Below are 27,802 nucleotides of genomic sequence, written 5' to 3'. Positions count from 1 at the left end.
TAAAAGTGACATCTATGCCAGAAGGGTGTTGGAGAGAAGGGGATAGGCAGTTAGCATTGGATAGTGCACTGGTTTGTAGTTTCCTGAGAGCAACCTGGGAGGCTTTTAAATGTAGCTCAGGGACAGAAGGCAGGTAGGCAGGTACGGAACAACAATGGAAACAATGATAATTCCCTGAGGAGCAGCAGACAGAGAAGACACAGAGCCCATAGTGTGCTCTACCGCTTCATATCCTGTCCTTTAGAAAAAAATAGAAAGCAATCACAACACTAGATCTTGAAGGGAACTAGGGTGGAGGAGGTAAAGATCAGGGAAGTGAAGTGGGGAATGTGTTTGGAGTGTGTATATGCACATGAACCTGCATGTTAGGAGCATTTGTGGACTAAGAACAACAGTGTTTGCTATTTGTTGGGTGTCAGACTGATGTTCGCTGACTGAATATGTGAATCTGTATGTTTTCGTGTGATGGCGGTGTGACGCAAGTGTGACACGGGGGCTAGGAATGTGCTCCCTGTGATGTGTGGTTGTGGGGTGAAGGGCTGCTTCTGACTGAGATAATTCAGAATGGCTGCATGGCCCAGATTCCTATTCAGCCCCTTTCCAACCCTGGGAATCTATGGGAATGTTTGTTTGTGTGTGTGTGTGTGTGTGTGTGTGTGTGTGTGTGTGTGTGTGTGTGTGTGTGTGTGTGTGTGTGTGTGTGTGTGTGTGTGTGTGTGTGTGTGTGTGTGTGTGTGTGTGTGTGTGTGTGTGTGTGTGTGTGTGTGTGTGTGTGTGTGTGTGTATGTGCACTAGCCCTTTCTATTCCACCACAGAGAAAGCATTGTCCTGTCCTGGGACGGACCACAACGAATGTCCCTGACTGTCCCAGTACATGCGTGCAAATGTGGATCTATATGTCTGAACCATGTACATGTGCATCCATGACTTGTGATTTTACAACTGGTCATTTGAGGATTTTATGTTTTCTCATACCAAAAGTTATTTGGTTCCTTTCAGCAAGAGACTGCTGTTTAAAACAGCTTACAGTAAATATTAAAATTTAAATGAGGCTACCACAAACTACTTCTGTAAAGCACGACAGTTATGAAAAGTTAAATTAAGTACTTATGTGATTGAAACAGCTCAGAAACCAGCTGTGGTAGTAGAGGTGAAAAAACAATACTGACCATGCACTAGAGTCCCTCTTTATTAGAAAAAAATTATGAAATGCTTAATTGCACTGTGCAGCAAGTTGTATTTCTTAAATCTGGCTTTCACCAATTCTAAATTAAAAAAACAAAAACATTTACGGTTGTTTTCTAACAGAAAACAGAAGTACCGAGCCCGAGGATGAGACTTAAAGGAGAATGTTTACATGAGTGTTGACAGCAGTGTATGTAAGACAGAACTTTCTAAGTTCGCCCTATACCTAAACATGGGGTCTGTCTGTCTCTGTCTGCCTATCTGTGTGATCGCTGGCCAGGCCTGCTGAGCAAAGCGGCTCATGTGGGCCTGGCAGTGTGCAGGTGATGACTAGTAAGAGCTAATGATACTTAATGCCTTTTGCAACAGTGCACAGGCGCACGGAGGGAAACATGTTGCACAAGCATGTATATGCACACATCCTTACTTGAGCGCACACTCACTTCATGATGGTTAATGTATCTATAAAGCATCCCACAGAGCAGTGCTGTTCCCACAATGCTAGCTGGGATCAGGTGAGTAGAATGGACCACTGGGGATGCCAATTAGCTAAAGGGAACTAAGAAACTATCATGGACGCAATTAAATGTCACACAAATGTGAACACATTAGCAAAGCTAACTGGGGATACTGCACAGGGATGTCTGAGAAAAGAAAGAGGGGATGTGGAAAACAGAAGGTGGAGAAGAGAATGATAGGGAGAAAAAGATGGATTAAATCTTTTTCAGGAGTCCTAATTTTAGAGGATAATTGATCTGAATGCACAAACAGCTCACCAGGATGGCATAATCATTGCCAAGACAGTGACATTGTTCTTCCTAAGACTGGACTTCACAGGTGACTTTTCCATCTGCTGTAAAGGGAAGCTGGGGGGGGGAATTGTGCCAGACTTACTCAAGTCTCTATTACATGTCTGAGAAGGAGCAAAGGAGGAAATCTGGAGTTTTTACATGCATGGCAAGAGGCCAAACTAAATCTCTTTAAACCAACAGCAGCCACATGTCTTCATTGGTACAGGGTAAGATTTCATCGAGTGCTGATCTAAGTTCAGTTCTAGATGTTATCCATGGGTACTGTTAAATATATGGAGCAGAGGAGCTGATCATAGATCTGTGAGTGCAACAGCAAAGGAGGAGTGAGCCAGCAGTGGATTTGAGCAGTCCCTCTAACTAGATCCAGTGTCCTCCTGTTTCTGCCATTCAACCAAATGAAGTCATAATAGAGCCTGACACTAATACTCATCGGGTTTCATTTACTGTTGTATCCACTGCTGAGAATCTGCCTGGAATCAGCATGCAGGAAACACCTCTGTCAGAGATACCTTTTCAGGATGTGTGCAAAAGTGGCGAGATTTGTAACCCTTTTCTGCACATCTTTAACAGACTTCATTGTTTGGTTTGTCCTTTTTTAAAGCAAAAACTACCTTGATTTAGAAAGAAACAAAAACTGCTGTCCAGCACATGTTATGTAACAAACACATACGAAAACCAGACAAAATATACACACCAAAACAACAGATTAGTGGACTATGGGCAGGGCTATGAATGCCTTTCAGCCTTCCAAAGCTATGGCCTACCCACAACAGCTGCCTGTCAGTCCTGTCCACATGTTGGAGGCAGTTGTATGTTGTGTAGCACCGACTGTTCCAACACTTCCTGTTCCATTACTGAAGTGCTTGACCTTTCACCCCCCTCCCCTCTGTCTCATGACAGGGTGTGTGTGTGTGTGTGTGGGAGGACAAGGAGCGGACATGGAGTATGTATGTGCACGTGTGTTGTGTGTTGTGTGTTGTGTGTGTGTGTGTGTGTGTGTGTGTGTGTGTGTGTGTGTGTGTGTGTGTGTGTGTGTGTGTGTGTGTGTGTGTGTGTGTGTGTGTGTGTGCAGTATACCCGGGTATGAAGAAGTCCCAGAGGGCATGAGTATGTTTCCCATGACATGGCCTCAGACTAAACAGCCGCTCTCTCCACCCAGACATCCGCCGGTCATTCTCCCCTAAAACCACAGCGAGCCTGAAAGGCCACAAAACATGGAAGCATCTCCCTTTTTTTTTTTTGTTTTGTTTTGTTTCATTATCTCCTCTTTTCTCCTCATCCCTCCCTCTGCACTTTTGTAGCCTTCCTCCCCGTGGCCCTCCTTGTCCAGGTGAAAGACTTCTCCTCGCCCTCTCCCTTGCTCTTTGTGCCCCGTGAATGAGAGAAAGAGAGAATAAGAGAGGGAAAGATAAAGAGAGAGTGCCTTCGGACACAAAGGGCAGTGTACCCTTCCCAGGAAGTCTGGGAGAGAGGGAGGAAAAAAAAAACACATCTTTAGAGGAAGGAGGAGGGGAGGACAGCATTGTACCCTCCTTCCTGACTCTTTGTGTGTGTTTGTAAGTGTGTGTGTGTGTGTGTGTGTGTGTGTGTGTGTGTGTGTGTGTGTGTGTGTGTGTGTGTGTGTGTGTGTGTGTGTGTGTGTGTGTGTGTGTGTGTGTGTGTGCAATCTCATGTGTGACTGGTAGAGAAACTGAATGCCAAAGCAGTCAGTCTATTCAGATAGAAAAAAGCAAACACACTTAGACCTCACCCTTGCATACAATATACCCACACATACTCTACTCTATTTCTCTTACTTACACACACACACACACACACACACACACACACACACACACACACACACACACACACACACACACACACACACACACACACACACACACACACACACACACACACACACACACACTGATGAACACAACCATTTAGACCCTCTTTAAGGCGGTGCCCAAGCACTGACTACCAGTTGCATTGTGTGGAATAAAAGATCCTCTTTCATCGTGCCTTAACTGTTTCAAAGAGCTAAGCGGAGAGGATCAGACTGGCTGAATCCAACTGAAGACATTACTGTCATAGTTAGTGTAAAAGACAGCCAAGGTGTGGCTCAAGCACCTCTAATGCAGAACTCCTGCCCTCCGGGCAAGGCTCTGGTTGTTGGTTTCCACTAAAGATCTATTACTCTAATGTTCCTCACAGATAAGCCACCTTCAAAGGAGCAGAGCTTACTGCCATTATTGACTGTTTGTTTGGTAAGAGCCTCCACCTGAGGGAGAGAGAAAGGGACTGGCAGAGAGGCAAGAAGAAAGAGAGAGAGCGGAAAGGAGGAAGTGAGGGAAGACCTCAGGGTATGGCTCATTTGAATTGATTCTCTGTGTGTGTACATATGAGAAAACATCCTTCTCAAGGCCAACAATGTAAGCCTGCTTGTTTACATGCTTTTGCATTTTTCTGCAGGGTACCTGCAAGAAGTTGTATTCTTGAGAAACATACCAGAAGCCTTTCCATGCATGTTTCTGTTTTACATTGGGACAATGTCATGAAATGTATCAAAATAATCTCCTCTGATGTGTCAGATTGACACATTTCAGCATTGACGCCAGAAACAGACACCGGACTGCTGATTGATCGTATCTGTCCTGGTCTGAGGGTATATTCACTCACCAGGGTGGTCCATCATCAACCCCACGAAAAGAAAAAAAACACCCGGAGCCGGGAGTGTGTGTGAGCGCCTGTGGATGTAGCGTGGGTGTGGGTGTGTATATCTCTCAACATAAACAGGGGTGTTTTTCATATGATGTGGCCAGTTGTTTTGCTGCGCTAAATCACCAGCTCTTGTCAGAAATGCTTCCAGTTTGAAACTGGCTACAATGGAGCTGGGGGCACATTCACACCCACACACACACTGCCTTTGATCACACAGCCGATAACATACTTCAGTAGTTGTGTTGACGGCGAAGAGGAAATATGATAAATCGCATTATTGTAACTCCAGGACTGTGTAACACCATGCTCCAATTGGAATCTGAAACAGAGACGGGGAGAAAAAGAGCGAGTGTGAGCAATAGAGTGGCATAAGAGAAAGGGACTGAAAGGGCCAAGGCTGATGAATGGAAATGTACCTCTGCTTCTTCATGCTTCCGTTCCTCCCTTAAGACAAGCTCCTTGCCATGGTTACTCTATCAATCATGGCATAAAGCAGTCCAATATCCAGTGCTGTACCTTTCTTCCCATGCCAAACCTTCCTCGCTTACATCCGCATGCAGACAAGCATGTACACATACACACTTTGGAGAGGAAAGACTAAACGATCTATCAGAGCACATTGTGTATCTGCAAATCATGGTACGACGGAGGCAATAGGAATGGAAAAAAAATTAAATAAATTTGCCTCAATTTCACACACACTACTGTACTTAAACACACTAAATTACATGCACGCACATGGAAATCTAATTCCTCTCCAGGGAAACAGAAAGGTCCCTGGGGGCTCTGTCAGTCTTTCTGCAGATTTAGAGAAAAGGGGCGGGAAAAGGAACTGTTAAGACAGACATTTGTGAGTGTGTTTGTTGATGAGCATCGGGGCTCTGTGTCGGCTTTCCCCGCTCCAAATGCTGCTGAGGAGTCTTTAGTTCGTCATTCAGCAGCAGAAGGAGATCTAAGGGGAGGCGAAGGCCTGTGTGCCTCTGTCAGTTGAGAGATGTGTTGTCCTGCGAGCAATATCAGGCTGCTTACTTGACGCCATGATGGCTGAGATAGGGCCGAGCGGTTCCCTGCTGAATACTCACATGAAAAATAAAGAAAAGAAACCACACAAACTTCCATTCTGTCCCTCTCACACAAACACTCACACGCACACACACACACACACACACACACACACACACACACACACACACACACACACACACACACACACACACACACACACACACACACACACACACACACACACACACACAAACAGACCCGCACTGCAATCCGTTTCCATGCCACGACAGCATCCATGTATGATGTGGTGAAAGCACAACCAGGCACTGTACCCACCACATCTGCAGGCTCACTGGGAAACAATAGGGGTGTGAAAATGAGCGACAGACATCTTACCACACACACCGCAGCCACCTATAAATGGAAAAAAATATTGTACTGCACACACAGATACTTACACAATACATGCACGCCCTCTCTCTGACACAGCACGCACATGCACACACACACACACACACACAGATGCACACACACTAGAGATGGTCATAAAATAGGGACACAGAAACCCCAGTTCTAATTGTGAACCTCCCATACACTGCAGAGCCTGCAAAATCTTTAAGCACCCTCTTTCTCATTTCTTTTGCGGCCGTTTATTTGCGCTGAAAATATCTGCACGTCACAGCGCCAGCCGACACAATGCACATGTGGTAGTCATCAATCATAATTATCATGGTTTAAAAAAGCCACAGCTGTTATTTGATTTTAAAAACAAGCCATAGCGCAGTGCCTTCCAACGATACGTCAAGTTGTCAGCGGAGGCCTTGGCCTGCACAGCAGAAATGTCTCTCTCTCTCTCTCTCTCTTTAGCTTCCCAATGAGCTTATTGGAGAGCACAGCCAAGCTGAGCTGCATTCAACCTTTCCCCATGACTCACCAATGTGTGTCTTTATTTTTAAACATTTTCTCTCTCCATCGCTGTGTGTTTATTCTGTCTGAGTGAGGCCGCTGTTATGGACTTCACACAACGTTTGTTTATGGCTTCTTTAATCAGGACCAGATAATGGAGAGCTGTCTCCATCTGTGGGCGCATCCCCAGAAGCCGCGTGTGTGTCTGCGTGTTGCTGCGCTTTAATGATCGCTCCACAATGTTCCAAAAACTATTTTTCTCAGCAGAACATTAGAACACAGCCAATGAATAGGATTAAGGTGTGTGTGTGTATTGTTCATGGGGCCCCACACGCTTCCTGTGTCGTACGTGATATCACCCAGTCTTGATTACGTCAAGTGGTTTTCTGTTACTGCTTTCTGTGTCATCTCCATGGCAACTTTGTTATCACTTATATTTACCTCTGACTTTAATCAAGCAGTAATGTACTACACTTGTTGTATTCATTTGAAAATTACTGCCTGGAGCCTGAGCAGACTGTGTAAGAAAAATGGGACAAACTTTAAGCATGTGATAAAATAAGTACATCGCATGGGAATAGTTTTTTATATATATATATATTTGCACAAGCAATCATTTGATCTTCATTGAAATCAGTCTTTGTAATCATTTATTTGAAAAAACAAGAAAAAAAAAAAAAACCCACTAATGAATAAACATTCTTTGTGGAAAAAGTAAGTACATCCTGGGCATCAGAAGCTAGCACTGGCCTCTTCAGCAGAAATAACTTCTTCTAGGTGTTTTACATAATTGTCCACCAGTTTCTGACATCTGATTGCTTACATTTTTGACAACTCTTCTATGCGAAATTTCTTTAATTAGTTTGAGGGGTTGTCTTGCATGTGCTTCCCTTTACATCCACACACAACATGTCATTTATATCTGGGTGTATTTTTTTTAAACTATGCCTTTCAGTACCTCTCCATTTCTTCTTCTTGAGCCATTCCTTGGTGGATTTGATTGTGTGCTGAGGATCACAATTCTGTTGAAAGGTTCAGCTCTAACTTTTGAACAGATGGTCTCACGTTATGTTCAAGCGCTCTTTGATATGATGCACAATTTATAGTTGAATCAATGACTGCTAGCCAAGTGCCTGAGGCAGTGAAGGAACCCCGAACCATAACATTTCCACCACCATGCTGTACAGTTCAAAGTGGTTCTTCTGAAGAGACTGAACATGTCTTCTGTTACTGTGGTCAACAACTCTGTCTTTGACTGGTCTGTCCAGAGCACATCATTTCAAAAGGTCTCTGCCTACACGTTCATCGGCAAACTGTAGTTTAATGGTTTTCTTGGACAGTAAAGGTTTTTTCCTGGCACTGCTCCCATGCAGGTCACATTTATGTAATCTCTTTGTGATTGTGAATGCATGAACTTTGACAACAGTTTAAATCATTTCCTGAAGATTCTGTGTCAATCGTAGCATATTTTCCTTACAGTGGAATGATTTATTTGAAATAATTTGGAGATCATTTTAAATCCCTTGCCAGACTCATAGGCATCCACAACCTGTTTTTTGAAGGCCTTAGAGAGTTATTTAGATCTTGGCATGATGACACCACACACTTCAATAGAAAAAAGTACAGCAGACCCCAGATGTCAGAGGTTTAAATAAGGATCAAGTGTTTTCTTGTTCAAATATGATGAAAAACTCAATAGTTTCCATGGGGTGGACTTATTTTTTCACATGAAGGGATCATCAAAGCATTTTTGCGGATCCCATCCCAAGCATGAAATGTTACACATAAAATGTAGTGTTGCTTAAATTCTGAATTATTTTACTATTATTTAAAATAAGTAATGAATTAGTCTGTCTGACATTTTAAGGGTCTAATATGCACTTTTCAAATGTTGTATTTACTATATCTACTCATTTGTTAGTTCATTTGTTCAGTCATTCACTTGCAACTGCGATGTTTTCAATACAATCTGAAGACTGGATAAGTTTGTAATCAACATGTAATGAGGTTATGACAAATAAAGGTGCCCGGTTTTCACTGTGAGAAAACACAGCGTGGATTACACAAACATATTGAATGAATATCCTATTCCTCTTTAAACATTTACAAAACCTTTACAAATGTTTTTGATACCTGCATTATATACTCTGGCTTACAGCCTCTTTCTTCTCCTATTTTTTGGCCCCATTCTTTCTTATGACACATTACCACCAGCTGTCAATATGCATCACTCTCCGCAGCATACATGTGTTTAAAGCCACTCTGAGAACATAACATCCAAACAATACAAGGTCCTTCTGATCAAGAAGAATGAAACGCTAATAATTACCAAGATTAGGTCAGGAAGACTAATGTGATACTGAAACAGAAAAGATTAATAGCCTAATTAGTTCTCTTCCAGAATGTCGTTATGGAGTCAGCCATTTTCCCCTCATAACTGATCGAAAGCATCCGCCCTGCGTGTCCTTGAGTAACACCTTGAACCTCTCTCTCTGCAGTCAGACCTCCCGAGAGTGGTTCAATCGTAACAGGAAATTCCCAAACAAAGGAAACTAACTTGCCATTATTACACTTTCATAAGAAAATATTCAGTGTTAGTAGGTGCTGTGAAAAGGCGAGAGGAAACAGTTAACTTTGTGAGCTCATCACACTGTGAGAACCCACCTCCGTGCTCCAAGTGACAGTTGGAGTCCACGTCCCATGGCCTGATGTCAAATGTTATCCTTGACATGGTACCAAACTCGTGGTGTACTGAATTTGTCTCATCTGCTAATTATGACAGGCTACTCAAATACCCACATTTTTGAACCAGAGTATTGCCTTGCAGTGTTTTTTCCATGTCACCCCTGAAGCTGGATACAGATCACGCCTGAGGACAGATCAATCCAGCCCCTCTGTCAGCTTGGCTGACTCGACAAACAAACAGCCAGTGTCAAAACTCCCAACTGCGAAGGGCTTCTGAGAGCACAGTTTACACTTGCAAGCCCGGTGGTCTAGCTTTATGAGCAATGGTTAGTGTCACACACACACACACACACACACACACACACACACACACACACACACACACACACACACACACACACACACACACACACACACACACACACACACACACACACACACACACACACACACATACGAGCCTGACTCTTGAAGACTCATGCAAGATCCCAAGGGCTGTGAAAGCAAAGAAGGGGTGACGTAACACCTCCTTGCTTTCATTGTGTTTATCAAAGAGATGACCTTACATGACTGGGCCAACAAGGTTATATATGTTTTCTACCAGAGGCTGACACACGAGTTGTACCTAAGTGTTACAATAAGTAAATGTGTGTGTGTTTAACATGTGTGTGTGTGTGTGTGTGCACGCATGTATCAGAGCATCCTGCGCCTCTCCTCCATTTCACTCCAACGCAGCTGCGTCAACATTCACCCCCCAACACACCCTCTCACGTCAGAGTGTGTGTCAGAGAGGCAGAGAAATGGAGTGTGTCTATGTTAAAGCGATGAACAAAGAGAGAAGGAGGTGGTCTCCTGAGAAACCTGAGGAATGAAAGAAGAAGACGAGAGACCGAGAAAGGGAAGGAGAAGGAGAGGGAGAAAGATATGAAAGGAGACTGAGGGGTCAGATCTGAGAGAAAGTAGAGTGAGACATCTGGAAAAGAGAAAGAGTCACTCGGACAAGGAGGAAATTACAGCTGCCCAGCCGTGATTCATTGGGGAAAATTCTCCTCTGCATCTCCCTTTTGTCCTCCAACCTCTTTACCTAACTCTCTCTCTGTCCTACTCCCTTCTCCCGATGATTGATAGCCATTCGAAAAACGCTTTCCAAACATTTGTAATTTTACGTGTCCCGAGTACCTTCAAAGAACATTGATGAGGTATGCATTGATTGATACTTTGATACTGATGATCCCCATTTTCTCCCTCCAGGGACCTGAGTATGAACAACATCAGTGAGATCCAGCCCAGAGCCTTCCACCGACTGCACCTGTTATCAGAACTGTGAGTGCGAAGCCATCAGACTCACACTCACAACCCACACACGACAAGAAACAGCAATTCCCTGGACTGCTGATGTGCGCAGAGCTCAGCGATGGAGTTGACGATTCTGGCCTTTCTCTGATCTCTCCTACCAAGAAACTGCCTGCAGCAATTTGCGAGTAGATCCTGCGATGGCTGCACAAAAGAGGAAACCTGATATTTACTCAGAGAGTGAATATATGGTCCTTAAAGTATTTAAAGAGCAGGTTCTGTGCTCAGCATCCAAGCCGCTGCTTTCTTGTCCTGCTTGACTTTGTTTCAGCTGGACAGCTCAGCAGGAGCAGAATACACGTGGACACGAGTCCTCGCCAAGACAAACACACACTATAGGAGAACTTCAGGACAGCCGGGGGGAAACAAAAAAATGCACAAAGATTCAGTTTTTTACTTCTTTTATAGAATTAAGTGGGGGTATCATTAGACATTTTTTTTGATATTGGTGCCATATGACAACATTTTTAATTTACTTTTCTTGGCTGGTAATAAATATAATTTTATTTGACAAAATAAAACCAAATAAACCACATATAAAGATATAAAACTATCCCACAAGAAGAAAATCTTCTACTCTATGTGCGACAGATGTAGTTTGGTCAGTGCTCCACAAAGCAGAAAGGATTGGTTTCATTCTCACAGGGCTGATGAAAGAATACACGGCGTAGCAAATTTGCAAAACATTTTGAACACATTCTCAGTCACCCTCGCTGACATCTGATCTGACCACTCAGCAGAATTCTGGGTTTGACAAAAGCTGCCCACAAATTTGCCCTCGGGGCGTGAATGTGTGCGTAAGTGTGTAGTGTGTTGTAATTCAAGGGGGCTTATGTGTGTATGTCAGCCTTCACATGATTATTCCACCTCAGAGTCCTGCACTGTGTGTGCCGGCACTGGGTGTTTGAAGAGTCCGCGGTTTTCTTTGCTAATTCTTGCAGCTGCAGCCTATGATGCATGAGCTAATGATGATGAAAGTAAAAAAAAAAAAAAGGTGAGCTGGATAACCGCACAGTTCCCTCGGAGCCACAGCCAAACTGTATCTGAATAGCAGAACCAAGCTGAGCAATGACATTTTGTGACATCTTGAAGTCTGAATATTGAATTCAAGATTTTGATTTATTGTAGTTTATTGAATTGTTGAACTTGAACTGTCGTAAAAACAATAAAGGTCAGAGATTGCTGTTGACGTAATAATGAGAACCACACTGTACGGAGTGATGCTGAACACTGAGGCTGACATTTGCCTACATTGGGGAAATGGGGGTGGGGGTCTTGGATGCAGCTCCACCTGCAGCGTTTGTCCAGAGACTATCCTCCCAGTGTTTTACGGCCCCACTGATCTTGCTTCGTCTCCATCGCTCTCAAGTTCTGACACTTTATGGAGACATTCTGTTGCTTTGTAACTCTTCCAAGGAGGATGTTCCTGCCCCAAAGCCAACTTTTTTTTGTAGCCTGCTGACCGTTTCTGGATATATGCTGGGATGATGATGACGTTTCAAGGCAGGCAAAAGCAAATTTTTGACATCCACTTCTGTCTAGAAGGGTTTAGAGATGGAGCAGAGCAGGTTATGGTAAACAGATTATAATCACAACAACTTATAGCGCCTAGAAAAACAAACCGAAGCTCTGAACACAAACACGGTTGGTTTGAGAGAGACAGCTTTTGATGTGGGTCCACAGCAGTGGTTGGTAGCACAGGGAGAGGCAAGGGCCAGGCATGTTGTGACTGGTAGAGTGATAAATTGTTTGATGTTGGGCTCTACCTCGCTGCCTGCCCTCCCTCACTCTGACTCCCTCCCTTTCCAGTTCATTTCTACAGCCCCCCATCTCCATTTTACTGCAGGCAATTGCCAACTGCAGTCACAGCCTTTGTTAGCTGCTCTACTTCCCCCCCCCCCCTTTTTGGCACTCGCCACGTTCTTACAAACCAAAACAAATCTGGTTTTGGCAAGATGTCCACGTTTCACCCTGTTTTAAACGAAGAGGAGGAGCGGGAATAAACTCTTATGAGCGCCAGAGTGTCCCTGAGAAGGACTGCTCTCAAATGTAAATTGTATCATGCAGCCTCTTATCTCTTCGCTCAGCTCTCACCTCTGAGCATCAAAGTGCAAACATTGAATCCCTTTGGGCCTCAAGTGAGTGATTAAATTAACATAAAGCAGGTAGCAAATCACGCCAGACTGAACTTCCCTTTGATTGACTGCGGCATTAATGACCATAATAAGATGTAGGTATAATCATCGCACCCTGCAGCCCTTTTTCTACGTGTAGCTCTCGATTTCTAAACCGTATCCTATTGATCTCAGAAGCCTTTTAATTATCCTTCATTTAACACTTTGATCAGTGAATTGCGTTTTAATTCAAACACACCAACCTGCACGCAACTGTCAGTCAGATGCAGCAAAAACAGAGGCGACTAAGAGGCAGACTGCATGTCTATGGCATAATGAAAGGGCAACGATGCCCACATTGGTGTATGCTCCATGACTGGTTACTCATCGACCTGACATATCAAAGACATCCCCTCTTTTCAGATGTTCCGCTCTAATATCAAAGATACACTATCTATTTCAGGTTCAAATTGCAACCTGGAAGTAGCAGAGGATGTTTTTAGGTGAAACTGGCCCATGAGAAGAACCACTTTAGAAGTCGACAGTGCTTCCAGCCTGTCATCATTATCAAAGTCCACGCTGTTCGTACCTCCATTTCACTATGCCGTTTGACTTTGACTCCTTCATAATCTGCCGTTCGGGTTGAGTCTCTCATCCTCATCTTATCATTATCTGCAGCCATTAATCAAATCCTAATTACAGGGGAAAAATAAGACCATTCAAAGTGGCCTGACAGGTGAAACAATCTGACCCCTTATAACTGCTGGCTTTGCCTCTTTTCACTCATGATACTTTCATTGTAAGTGTATGTGGGTCAAATATGGTGCGAGCCCCTGTTATCAGGTCATGATACTGTTCCGTGTTTAGTATATCCCCCAACTCTGCAATATCCATCTCGAGTTCTGCACCTCTGATCATCACAAATATGAAATCCAAACCAAAGAGGAGAGAAGTGGTGAGTGGAGGCCAGCGCTGCCCTGACTGTCTTCCCTTTGGTGATAAGATTGTCTAGTGATAGGCCTCGAGTATGACGTAGGTGAGGGTTAAGAGGTTACAATATTGGCTGTCGTGATGCTCCAGGTGCACCACACAGCTGGGACTATCTAGGTCAATTAAAACTTTTCCTTTTAGTGTTGCCAACACTTGGTCTTTTTCTACCACAATCATGCAGCCACACACAGACACTCCACATGTCTATATTTTACCCCTGTAATTTCAGAGGTTAACGGCAGGTTAAGTGCTTGACCCTGAGGTCGGACATTGGGGTCAGCCACCAATCACCAACCAATCACATCTCTATTGATGGACCGAATGGTGTAAAAGTTCACTCATGCATATGTACCTACAGAAAATACCCACGCACACATCGTCCTCTCTCTGATAAGACCTGTTTATCAGTCTCCTTTCATCTCCTATCAACCAGCCGGGGCCTGCTGCCACTATGACTATCACTACCTGAGATTATATTCCAGAAATGATGCTGTCTTTGCCCTGTCTTCAATCTGTCATTTTATTTTGTTTGAAGGCAATAGGACATGGTGTTACATAGGATAATCAGCAGCTGCTAAACTTCAGTAAAGCCCTCACTTATCAGCACTGACAGCAAGGTGGCCTCACCTACGTTACCAGCAGCACCTCTACCATTTCTCTGCTATGTATTTGAACTACACTGGCCTCTGTTCTTATACCTATGAATCATTTCAAAAAGAGCTGATTTATGTTGAGGTGGAATTTTTATCTATACAGTACACGGGCCAAGAACAATTCGAACAATCCCCAAATCAAATTATGAGAAAAATATGTTGGAGCCACAGTTTGACAAGAGCTAGGCGCCGTTCATTAGATAGAGATTGATGTGGAACGACCAGGCAGCAAAGTGTGGAACACTCACTCATACGTACAATCATTTACACACACGCGTACACACATAAACACACACACTGATATCATGGAAACAGTTGGTCAATGGCAACTGCCGGTGTTCTGTTGGTGTCTATCAAGAACGTCTGAACATTTATTTCCTTTTTTAATATCCATCTTCACTTTCCACATTATTATCCATTTGACAAATGAAGCTGGCAAAAAACAACAACCAAACCATTCCACGCTAATGCTGTTTTGGCTCAAAAGGTGCAGCGAATAGAGAAAGGCTGAGTTGGCAGTAGGACATGCACATCATACCATGGCCTTAACTACAATGTTTGTTTTCTAAAACGTTAAATTACTGGCATAACCATAGAAAAGACATTTATTTTTCTTTGGTGCTACCTATTTCTTTTTTTTTTTTTTTTTCCATCCAGGTCATCTGTAACTAATCATTAAGTTTGAACAGGAACCAATAGAAGGCACTTGGGGTTCTTTGCAGAAAATCAATTTGGATGTGTTTTACTGGTGTCAGGACCTCAGCAGAGCCTCCTGAAACAGTTACCTCTGGAAATGTAGCTTTTGAAATTGTCCCCAGTGACCAGCTTGTTCAACGGCAGAAACATGAAGTAAATGGGCACAAACCTCTCAATGAATAAAAATCCAATCTAAGGGCAAGACTGAACTTAATTATTTGCAGGGCCGCAGTCACTGCAGATCAGCTGTCTGTCATATGTCTTTCATTTTTGTGAAATCTATATTAAGACATCATGTGGTGCATTTAATGTCTGTTCGAATGAGTTTTGACTGTGGTTTGAGAGCCATGACTAAGTGGCACCACAATAGCTTGGATGACGATCAGTAGGTTTTGTATCCCAGTTTGCTGTTGTGGGTGTTCATCTATGTGTGTTTGTGTTGATAAATACAGAATTTCTAAACTGAGCTGAGTGTGAGATTTGGAAGGCATGGGTGGGGTTGTGTGGTTTGCCACTGCACAACAATACTACTGAGACATGTTGACATGAGTATAAGATGTCAGAGGGAGTTTGCCGGGAGCCCCTGTCCATTACCATCTGGATGATAGGGGCTTAGAAATGAGACGGCTCTACTTCAATATTTCAATAACCTGGCACGGATGGTCCAACTTCGCCAGGAGGCAGACTGTTTAGCATAAAGCTGAAATGTCAGGCAAATGTCACCTAGAGCGCAACAGTGTGCAGTGGAGGAAGGGGGAGGAGGGTGCCAATGACTACCTTTTAACTGTGTGTGTGTGTGTGTGTGTGTGTGTGTGTGTGTGTGTGTGTGTGTGTGTGTGTGTGTGTGTGTGTGTGTGTGTGTGTGTGTTTAATAAAAGTGGGTGGTCTTGAATTGTGAAGACCAAATCTGTGTTTAAACTGGGCTTCCATCTTGTGACCTTGAGAGTTACTCTGTTGGACTGAATGTTATTTATTTGGACATCTTATACACACTCACAAATGACCATTAGGTGCTGCGTTTGATAAACAAACTGATTGGATTGCTTGTGTGAATGTGTGTGGTTTCTCTCCCTTGCTGTCCTCAAGGCCCCTCAAAATGGGCCCAATTTACCTCAAGGACATGGAAATGAGCGCACGCATTCACACTGCACACATGTGTTTGTGTGCACACGTATGGTATAAGCCTCGCTATACACATAACACACATAAACACACTCACATGTGCACGTGAACTTCCACACTGCACTTGCTGACCCAGTCTCAGTCTTATTCAATTCAGTCTTTACTCACTCATCAGAGCTCCCAGGATTGGTTAAGGTTTCAGGGTGTGCTTTAGGCCAATAGAAACCACACTGAGGGGAATAGAATATTGTTATTTGCATACTGCCCCAACAGTAACCCCAAAGCAGTAACTCTAGGATGAAGTCACATCACAGCTTAATCCAAAAACGTTGAATAAAACTTCTCTTGTGAGACTTGTACATTTTTTGTGTTTGTGATTATATTTCATTTTTTTACTTTTATATTTTGCTTTGTCCTTTTTTGAAGTCCATTTTTCTCTTCTAGGCGTATCTCAGGGAATCAGCTGAGGTATATCTCAGGCCAAGCTCTCCAGGGTCTCCACAACCTCAAAGTCCTGTAAGTAACCTCCTCCTCCCTTTCACCTATCCTACTCAGGTGGTTTAGTCCCCCAACCATGATGGGTTGTTCCACTCCAATCTGTCAGTGGGGGGGTTGGGATTGAGTTGTTCTCCTGCCTTGAATAAAACACACAGGCCACGCATCATTAACTGCAGTTAAAGTTTATGGGCTGGGGGAGCCCTGCCCTGCTTGCAGCTCCTTCATTCCTAAACAAGCCCCGTCTCAGTTGCAAGCATCCACGCGCGCGCGCACGCACGCACGCACGCACGCACGCACGCACGCACGCACGCACACACACACACACACACACACACACACACACACACACGCGCGCGCGCGCATACCCTCACAGGTGTAATGTAGGGACCTCCCAGTCACACCACCCACCAAGATTACAGCAAGTGACAAAAAATTCACTGAGGAACTTTATTCAAAGCAGTTCCCTTAACACCCCATTTCTTACGCTGTGTTCATAGCCTTATGATCCATGGCCACCAACTGTTAGAGCTGCTGTGAAGTACTAAATCACAAAAAAGCGCAAACCAGCCATAAAAACCATAGTACCTTCTGACTTGTGAGTGCGGCATCTAATGAGTTGCAGCCATATTTCTAGTGGGTGCATGACAAGGATTTTAAGGAGGTTTTCATGAGCAACTGGCAACCGACTCAATTCCTTTTGGACCCTGGCTGAGAAACATTTAAGAAGCAATGCCACAGAATATAAACTTAGCTAGCAAACTGTGGTTTGTAATTTGAGGGAATATGGGGAATTACCAGGCACACAAGTTGATCTTCTTTCACCTTGTGTTGTGAAACTCATTGAGACAGACTGAGTGGAACGGCCATGAATCCTAGGATATTATGTCATTACTGCGGAAGGACACACATATCTTAGATTAATACGATTCTGAAAGCATTCGTGCTTCACACTATAACACCGTATAGCTTTGGAGGGTCTCTGACCTCAGAGCAGCTGAGCTTTAGTTTCCTTTCCTAATATGTTAGTGAAAGGCAGGCCGTGTCAAACACAAACATACCGCTGACCTTGTGCAGGGTAACCGCAAGGTCCCTGCTGACTCTCAGGCAGACTGACACTCACACACTCACACACAGGAGGTTATGAACCAACAATGTAATGCAGCAAAGCTCCCTGTGGAGAATTTCTTTGAAACAGGAAAAGACTCAATTCAGTGTATTTATCATGGCATCATCATCCCAGTGGAAACATTCCCCTGTTCCTCTCAAAACTTTTTTTTATTTTGCACTGAAGCTATTACTGTATCATAGAGGTTTATTGTGAAATACAATACACGGCAAATGTATGTGACACGTTAAGTTATATTAATTAATCTAGAAAAGTATGCTCTTTACCTCCCGAGACATCAAGAATACAAAGTATTCTCGCTTCAGGTACAGCTGAAGGAATATGATTTTTTTTAGGGCTGGATACCAAACTTAGATGCTTTTATGGCAAAGACAAAATTGGCTTTGCTGGTATCTATTGAAAAATGCCTGGCACATCATTTTGATGCGTTAAGGGGACATCTGTAAATTGTACCTACAGAAAACCACCTTGGTTACACTTGCCCCTCTAAAGCGCATGAAAACTACATATTTGTACCACAATGTGTAATGTAACTTTGTTTAAATTACACTAGATATTTTTTTCCTTTTTTTTTTTAAATGGTATAAAATAATTTTAATCAGGAATCAGTATAGCAGTCAAGGTATCGGTACCAGTATCGGAAGTTTTTGAACAGCACCCAGCCCAACAATAGAGCCATCATTGTAATTTTATAATCACAAAGAAAAAAGACCCAGTTATTATATGATGTAAACATGATTGTAAGGTCAGATATGTCACTGTTGTTGTGACGAAAAGGCCTTGTACTTCCAGACTTGGACTGACAGACTATGGTGGCAGGATAAAAGCGTACTGGCGCAGCTGAGCGACACAATGGAGACTATATATATATATGCCTTGCGAGCTAATTTCAGTCGACTGGTCTCGATAAAAACTTTAAAGAAATAGTGAGAGAAAGATAGAGAAAGCAAGGGAGCACGAGGAAAGAGAGAGGACTATTGTTTGCTCCCCACTTCCTCTTCGTTTTTGCTCCATTCTTCTGAGAATGACATCAGCAGCCCACCCAAGGAGGTTCTCTTTCTCTTTTCCTCTACCCTTCACTCTCTGCTTCTCTTTCATTGGCCCTTTGCTTCTTGTGTCAGATTTCCTCACCATGGAATTATTTGTTCCCCCTGATGTGCACTCACACACACCACATGCCCTAAATAAACTGTAGACCTGATACCTATAACTGAACAATCTGCTTTTCAGGATGCTACAGAACAACCAGCTGGAGAGACTTCCTGATGATGCTCCATGGGACCTACCCAACCTCCTGTCCTTGTGAGTTTCCCTCTCACACACACATACACACTAATCATGCTACTCTACCTCATCCAGCAAGGAATGAAACATCCCCCGGCCACCCACACATCTCAGCTCCAACCGCAACGCAGGTATAGAGTACCACTGACAAATTACAGACCATAACCCAGCGCTGGCTGCAATGCTTCTGCGTTCAGTGCTGTGCTGCCTGACGGTAGGAGTCACAGCCTCATTGTGTCAGTGCAGTTCATGGGTAGCATCTGGAAGCCATGAGGGAACCAGCAGACACTGCAGGCCAGGGAGAGCATCTCCAATGAGCTGTGAAACAACCCCATTTTCCATCAATTCCCCCTCTCTTCCTCCTCCACTCCTACTCCTCGGTTCCTCTCCCACCACCCACACTGCTATCCCCCCGGCTAATGAGAGTGTTTGGTGGCTTAATTGTCTGATCTGTGGGGTCAGTGTGTGTGTGTGTGTGTGTGTGTGTGTGTGTGTGTGTGTGTGTGTGTGTGTGTGTGTGTGTATGTGTGTGTGTGTGTCAGTGTGCACGTTTGGGCGGATGCATGTGAACCACCTCATCTATAATTCCTCACCCCTCACCCGTCTCTCCCAACTTTGTACCGCACACACACTCCACATATCTGCTTTCCAAATTAATAATTCTTTGTAAATATCCACAAAGCCATTTCCTTCATCACACAGACACACAAGCACACGTTTAAATTGCTGGAGCTGTAACATAGGAGGGGTGCGCACATGTAACTCCTCTACCACCTACAGCGTTTTCCTGTCTGGTAAAAAGCAGGCCTGCTCTCCCGCAATACAGCCTCAACACACACATCTGTACACACACACTGTACACAGAGGGCAGGCACTCCAGCTCAGGCTGTCCATGTGTGCGTATGTATTAACAATTTGCTGTCATGATGATGTCTGTCTGTCTTCAGCCTGTGTGTGTGTGTGTGTGTGTGTGTGTGTGTGTGTGTGTGTGCGTGCGTGCGTGCGTGCGTGCGTGCGTGTGTGTGAGAGAGAGCACAAGCACGTGTGTGTGTGGTCTTTCCATTATTTCAGATAGAGATTGTCTCAAGTAATGAAAAACACACACTCACACACAGAGCCAGTGTATAGAGACGCACCTTGTCATTATAGTAATGATAAGCTCAGCGGAGAAAGATTAGTGGAAAGGCTTTGGAGAGTGAAGCTTGTCGGCGCCTCTCACTGACATAAAACACACCAGGTAAAAAGAGAGAAAGAGGGCGACTGAGTCAGCACATGGATTTTAAATTGGTGTAAATGTATCAAGGCTTTCATCCAACACAAATCATGACTTAATCTCAGAAAAGAATCAGGGAAACTGATACTAGAAATTTGTCTCGCCATTTGGAACGGGATAATTACAACAAACGGTGTGAGTGCTGTTGCTTACTTCGGTGCCATCATAAGCAGACAGATGTGTTGTTTTGGGTCCCAACCCACAGGCTGACCAGGGTAATCACCACTGATGAGTTCCACACGCAGCTTTAAATCAGCGTAACCCTGCTTTTTAGAGATTTGACTCAATGGCACTGAAACGTGCTCCTTAAAGTTCACGTTGTATAAAACTTTGGCCATCTGGAGAATTGAACCAGGTCCCCAGGTCTCCTGGATCATTTAAAATATATTTCTCTTTCTGTCTCTACTTCTCACTCCGGTAATGGTACGTCAAACTTTGATGTGACGAACAGGAAATAGTCTGCTTTATTGGCTTCTGTGGAACATTCCTGGTTCTGTCTGGACCTTCTAGAGACCTGGCAGGTCCACCCAAAGGAGTAATTATTATTTTGCCCTGGAGAACAACTCAGAGAGTTGAAGGGCCTTCCGCAGCTTTCATCCTGTGTTTTGGGTCAGGGACAAACAATGTCCAGAGTTGGAGCACACAGGATGCAACAAGACGATATTTAGGACTATAAAAAAAATGAGTGCTTCGGAAGTAGACACGATGAAAACGCCTTGAAGCTGTTTGTGTGTGTGTGCGTATGCACCTTCCCAAGTATTTACTTGTGTGCTGGCATTTGCATGTATGCTCTCTGTGTGCGAGCATCTGCCCGCGTATACAGTTGCTCTCCTGATGGAAAATTTCCCTGGGGAGAAAAGTCTCGAGTTCAGAGTTCAAGTTCAGATTTCACTTTGATGATGCTCTTTGTTTGGTGAAGCCTCACAGGGGTGAGGAGGGTGAGAAGGCGCTCTAGCGCGAGAATCAAAGAACCTCGGTAGAAGATTGATAAGGGAGGATGTTTGAAAGACGAATAAGAGTTAAGGACTGAGATGCAAAGGAGTTCGCTGCGGCTGGGAGTGCATCAGTGAAGATGGAAGAAACAAAATGCGAGTGTGCGATGGGCCAGAGGGAGGAAAAGGAGATTAATGAATGAGTGGGAAGGGCCAAAGAAAGAAGAATAGCAGGAGGAAGTGGTCTCAGCTTGTCAACTCTGCCCTGAGGGGATCATTCATCACTATCGACAGAGTGTATGCATGTGTGTATTTACGTCCACACTCGTTGCCTGTGGGTTTAGGGCAGCGAGGCAGAGAAGGGACAAAGGTTTGTTAGGTTTTGTATGGATAAAGAGATGAAAGTGCATGTGTTTGAGCATATGTGTGCGTGTGTGTGTGGTGTGTGTGTGTGTGTGTGTGTGTGTGTGTGTGTCCACGGTCATAACTTAATTAGTTGAAAGAAGTTGTGTTTGTGTCTGAAGTGGTGGAGACGTCAGGGACTGATAGCGAGACTCCAATGGAAAGAATGATGGAGGGAGGAACAGCTGAAGCTGCATCTTTAACTGTTCCTCCTTTCTGTCTTTCCCTTTTTGCAGACAGTGATGCTAAAAACGTTTTACAAAACATAAATAAAACGAGGACGAATACAACAGACTACCACAATTGGTCCTACAATTTTACGTCGGTGTTTTTCTCATCCTACATTTCATACGTGTCTGTGCTGGTGAAGCTCAACATGGCTTATTTAGCATGGGAATAAATCACAATGAGGAACTTCTGAGAAGCTGCAGCAAAGATGAAAGAAGGAGAATAAAGGACATGTAATTCTCATAATAACCTTCCTGTAAGCCAAAGTGTCTTAATGCCATGACACACAACCAGTAATGAACACATATACGTGCACACAAGCAATACTAGACTCGGTGATTATCTCGCTTAAGCTCAGTTCCTCTCTCACTCCACAGGCGTCTTGACGCTAACCTTTTGTCTGACGTTCCGGCTGAGGCATTCAGAGGTGTTCGCTCTCTACGTCACCTGTGGTTGGACGACAACTCCCTCACAGAGATCCCAGTGACGGCCCTGGACTCGCTGCCTTCCCTGCAGGCCATGACGCTGGCTCTCAATCAGATCACACACATCCCAGATTACGCATTTACCAACCTTTCCGCCCTTGTCGTACTGTGAGTGACATCTTAATCTGTTTGTTAAAACTTTCCTGAGTGTGGCTTTTCAAATCTTCCCAGAGAAATGATTTGTTCCATTGACTTTGAACAGGGCGGTGATGATTGCAGTGTGGAAAAGTTTTAGAGAAAGTAATATTTGGTTTGTTGAAAAATATCTCTGGCGTTTTTCCAGGCATCTCCATAACAACCACATCCATAGCATGGGCTCGAGATGTTTTGAAGGTTTACACAGTCTGGAGACACTGTGAGTATATCTCTCTCTCTCTCCCTCTCACACACACACACACACACACACACACACACACACACACACACACACACACACACACACACACACACACACACACACACACACACACACACACACACACACACACACACACACACACACACACACACAGACAGACAGACAGACAGACACACATGCTTTCGGACAGTGGCTACAAGGCAAAATTATACATAGGAGTTTTTCACAATCTACACGTACACAAACTCACATGCACGGCCCCTGAAGTGATTTCATTTCATCAGCCTAAATGACTACCTCCTTGTTTCCCCAAACACTGATGAAGGCTTTGTGATGACAAAGTATCAGCAAGTATCAACATACATTTGGTATGGTAGTGTTTACAGCAATCACATTGCCTTAGAATAACCCGAAGATATTTGAAGAACTCCCTGAAATATAACCTCAAAGAGAGGAGCCATCAATTTACTCACTTTGTGTGCCTGAATACCACCTTGTTTTTTCATGGGTGTAAAAGTGGTTGGTGTTACTTGGAGGACTTGAAATGAATGTGTTTTTATAAATCATATGTAACAAGTGTGCCAAAGAATAATGAAAATGAAGTGTAGCACTAAATTGTAAAGTCATAATGATTAATGGCCTGGTAATTTCAGCAGGTGCTTCAACATTTCTCAAAACCACAACCAACAATAAACGACAGGAATGTGAAGATGAAAAGATCCTCTTGATTATTTTGAATTATCGTCAATAGATTCCTCTGTGTTTTGTATAAGTAATTGCTAAGCAGTGCTCAGGTCAAGTACAGCGCAGTGTGGCTACGGTAGAGTTTTTTGCGAGTACGTGCCGTAGCTTTGATAACGAGATCCTAGCCACACACCGACATGGAAACCGCAGAGAACTGACATGGTCTTATGAAAGCGGTGGGGAAAGAAAGCGAGAGAAATGGAGACCATTGCAACTGTGTCTCCTGCAAAAATTCATGGTGGTCTGATGAAAACACGGTTTCTGGCATGCCGCTTAACAACCTGTTGAAGTGTAAAAAATTATGTGTTCCCTTTTATGAGCATGTGTGTGGGCACATGGAAGTGTGTGCAGATAGGCAAGTACCTCAGCCTGCGCAATCGCATGGCCAACTTTACACTCAACTTAAAAGCCATTGTGCATGCTGGGAAATGTGAGGGAACAGGGTGTAAGTCAGGGAAGCCGTGCTTAAGGGGATGAAAGGAAACTAGAGAATGTGAAAAAGAGGGATGCAGCTCTCTGGACCAGAATAGTGTGTGTTAAAGTGTTTGGGCCGTCAGTGGTGGGGAGAGACAGATGATTCAGCGGCATCAGATGACAGGTGTCATTGACGTGGGGATTGTGCTGGTATGAGGGGTTAATCTCTCAATAGCGGCCGTGCTTATGAGAAATATGAGAGATCATCTGCATCACCACCACCCTCCCCAACCCCGTGTGTGTGTGTTATAAAATCATTACTGCGAGGAGCCGTCTAGGGGCCTGCTGGAAAACGCAAGAGCATATGCAAACAAGACAGAACAGAGACAGACGGACAAACATTTCACAACGGCATCTCCCAAACATATACATACATGTCTCAAAGCACTTCATCAAAGGCATTTGGCTATTTGAATAGAATAAAAGTAAATCTAGTTGAGCAGGACTTGAAGATATCTTTTGATCTGGATGGCTGAAAATCTTCAAAGAAGGCACATATGTGCACAAGTGCCCTGGCATATATTTAAATATGGCAAAGTGCATACTTGTACACAAGCAGACACGGGTACACTATACTTTTCCCATGCGCATGCACGCACGCACGCACGCACACACACACACACACACACACATCTGCAGTACAGTGTGCAAACAAGAAATACAGTAAAACTCCCCGTCCTGCCACACTGCATCATGAACCGTCTCCGCTATAGCAACGGTTGTTTTGATCCAGTGTTTTCTGGGACACTAATGAGACAAAGACCTAAATAATCAGTTCAGAGCAGCAAAGGTCAAAGGTCACACCCAAACTTCACACTCCACAGCTGTCAGCCTCTCCGACCGGAGAGGAAATGGCCACATTCAATCAGACAGACGTTCTCACACACAGAAACGTGGAATGCAACATTTGGATGAATTATGATTTCCATCGCGGGGACATAAAACCTCTGTCATGACTTGGACTTGATGTTTTAATGTATTATTTAATCATGACTATTTATCTTTCTGTTTCTCTTGCAGGGATTTAAACTACAACGATCTGCAGGAGTTCCCTGTGGCCATCAGGACACTGAGCAAACTTCAGGAACTGTGAGTAAATGCACGCGCATACACGAAAGCACACCTGCCTGACATGACTATCATGGTTGCGTTATCCCAAGTAATCCCGTTAAGTGATTTTAATGTGGCACTCGGATACAATCTCTCTCGCCCTAAGCAGGTGGTGGCTACACACCCACGCAGCCACTTGCCTGCACGTACACACAGATGCGCACGCACATACACACAAAGCAATGTTTTCCCTCTGCTTCAGCAGATGTTCCGCAGCGTGCATATGTGTCACAGATACAGCGTATGTGTGCGTGCTTACATCTCATGTATCCAAAAATGTTTTTCAGCTGTGCAGTGGCAGGTGCAACATGAGGACATATGACTTGCCTCTCGCTCGCAAACACACTCTGTCGCTCCTCCAAACATACACACACAAAATCAGAAACATATTGATAAGACTGTCTGACTAACGGTATGTTTTTATATTTGCAGGGGCTTCCATAACAACAATATCAAAGCCATCCCCGAGAGGGCCTTTGTGGGAAACCCTCAGCTCCAAACCATGTGAGCTGAATGCTTATCCTTAACGCTACATTCTGCACATATCACATCAACTCATAATTGAAATTTCATGTCAACATCATGTACAAGACAACTCATTTCCAAAAACAAATCATCTGCGTATGTCTGAATCATTTTCTCCTCCTTTTTCTTGCAGACATTTTTACGAGAACCCCATCCAGTTTGTGGGAAAATCCGCTTTCCAGTTCTTACCCAAGTTGCACACGCTGTAAGTATGCGGTCAGTAGAAACCATTCCAGTGACTTAGCCCAAACCCTGTTTAAATCATCCTCTGTCCCTTGCAGTGAGAGTTGAGTGGACATGTGTAATGGTCTACTGAATGATGTTGTGTTAGCGTATTGCTGTGCTGTGTGCTGATGTGGTAAGAGAGAGTGTGTTGTAAGAACATGTTGAATGGTGTGACTTATGATGTCTAGTGAGACAGCCAAAACAGCCGGTGTTGATGTTGGAGGAAGAGTTTGATGGCTGAAATGAGCTGTTAGACAAAGTCTGTGTACACGCGTGTGTGGGTGGGTGCATGTGTGCGTGCCTGCGTGCGCGTGTGTGTGTGTGCGTGTGTGCGTGCGTGCGTGCGTGCGTGCGTGCGTGTGTGCGTGCGTGTGTGTGTCTGTGAGGGAAAGAGAGAGGGAAAGAAAGAGGAAGACAGCGGTCTGATGCTTTTTTCCTTGTTTGACTGCAGTTCACTTAACGGGGCAACCCAGATTCGAGAGTTCCCTGATCTCAAAGGAACCACCAGCCTGGAAATTTTGTGAGTGTCTCCTTTATGCCCCCAACCCACCACACACACACACACACACACACACACACACACACACACACCATGGTATTATTTCACTTAGTAAGGCCTCACTGTATGCAATAACAAGAAATGTGAAAAGACACTGAGGTTGAGGAAAGAGAAACAATCCCAGGAATCGCCATACATGACAGGAGAAGAGTGAGGAGGGATGAGACTCAGCAGGAGAGACACACATACAGCCAGCTGAAAGAAAAAGCGAGAGAACATGTGTGTTTTAGGATTCTCGGAGAGACAGGGCATGAACAGGAGACTCACAGAAGGATAGGGAGGAGTAGGCTAGTTATGCCAGCTGGTGACAGGTTTGTTGAAACCTACACAGCTGCCTGTCTGACCATGTTAGACTCACAGGACTGTGGGGATCCTTTCGCTTGCTTGCACTCCGACAATGATCAGAGGATCCTCTTCTTCTCTACAGGACGCTGACTCGGGCCGGTCTCTCGGCTCTGCCTCTGGATCTCTGTGAGCAGCTGCCTCGGCTCAGAGTGCTGTGAGTACATACGCAGAGTGGGGGGAGGAAGAGTGAGAGGTAGAAATACTGATACACAAAAACTCAACTGTGGGGAGGTTTGCCCCCAAGCAATCACTCATATAATCGCTTCGCAATGAAATCCAATCACCCCCCCGACCCCCGAAAAAAAAAAAAAAATTGTCCTGCTGTATCGCCTTGCTTTCAGAGCCGGCTCCCAAATAATCCTGTCACCCCCATAATTTCCCACACTATAAATCCCCAGCTGGTCACTGTGTTTATGTGTGCTGTGTGTGAGTGTGTTTGTTTTGTGTACTGTTGTAGGGAACTATCTTACAACCAAATAGAGGATCTGCCCAGCTTTTACCACTGCTCTGCACTGCAAGAGATGTGAGTATTTTGACAGCCAAAACAATCAAACACACAAAGTATGAATCAGAATCAAAAATTTTCCCTGCTCACCTCTGGCCTTTTAGCATTGTAAGCCTATATATATTTTTTCCTAACAGAGGGCTACAGCATAATCAAATCAGGAGGATAGAGTCAAGCATCTTCCAGCAGCTCACCTCTCTAAGATCACTGTGAGTCTAACTGTTCAATTATTTTTTTTTATTCATGTCTGGATCAGTGGTTCCCAACCTCTGGCTAAGGACCCCACCAAGGAATCACAAGATATATTAGGTTTCATTAACTGGATAGCTGGAAACTAAAACAAAACATAATTCTGCTCTACAAAATGTATTTATCTTTTTGCTTTTTTTGCTTGTGAAATAGCACACAGTTTAACCTCTTTGCGGCTCTGAAAATATTTAACTGAAACAAACTGTGGAGGGAAAATCACTCATAGCATGAGGAGTTGTCACACATTGACACT

General features: G+C 44.1%; 1 protein-coding gene across 1 annotated transcript in view; it reads left to right on the top strand.

Annotated features, from left to right (window-relative positions):
- Positions 1 to 27,802, top strand: part of LOC138614506 (leucine-rich repeat-containing G-protein coupled receptor 6) — a 38,518-nt gene that overhangs the window by 5,438 nt on the left and 5,278 nt on the right. The window contains exons 2-13 of the mRNA XM_069687997.1: positions 10,551 to 10,622; positions 16,672 to 16,743; positions 19,082 to 19,153; positions 22,348 to 22,563; positions 22,739 to 22,810; positions 25,052 to 25,120; positions 25,574 to 25,645; positions 25,800 to 25,871; positions 26,343 to 26,411; positions 26,878 to 26,949; positions 27,253 to 27,318; positions 27,438 to 27,509. Coding sequence (XP_069544098.1) covers positions 10,551 to 10,622; positions 16,672 to 16,743; positions 19,082 to 19,153; positions 22,348 to 22,563; positions 22,739 to 22,810; positions 25,052 to 25,120; positions 25,574 to 25,645; positions 25,800 to 25,871; positions 26,343 to 26,411; positions 26,878 to 26,949; positions 27,253 to 27,318; positions 27,438 to 27,509 — 996 coding nt within the window. The remainder of the gene's footprint in view (positions 1 to 10,550; positions 10,623 to 16,671; positions 16,744 to 19,081; positions 19,154 to 22,347; positions 22,564 to 22,738; positions 22,811 to 25,051; positions 25,121 to 25,573; positions 25,646 to 25,799; positions 25,872 to 26,342; positions 26,412 to 26,877; positions 26,950 to 27,252; positions 27,319 to 27,437; positions 27,510 to 27,802) is intronic.

This window comes from Brachyistius frenatus, unplaced genomic scaffold, assembly GCF_029030835.1.
Source record: "Brachyistius frenatus isolate BFR_SWC_R1_liver_20210118 unplaced genomic scaffold, ASM2903083v1 Contig_6, whole genome shotgun sequence".
NCBI lineage: Eukaryota > Metazoa > Chordata > Actinopteri > Embiotocidae > Brachyistius > Brachyistius frenatus.
The sequence above is the reverse complement of the archived record's forward strand: the minus strand, read 5'-3'. Positions and strand labels throughout refer to the sequence as shown.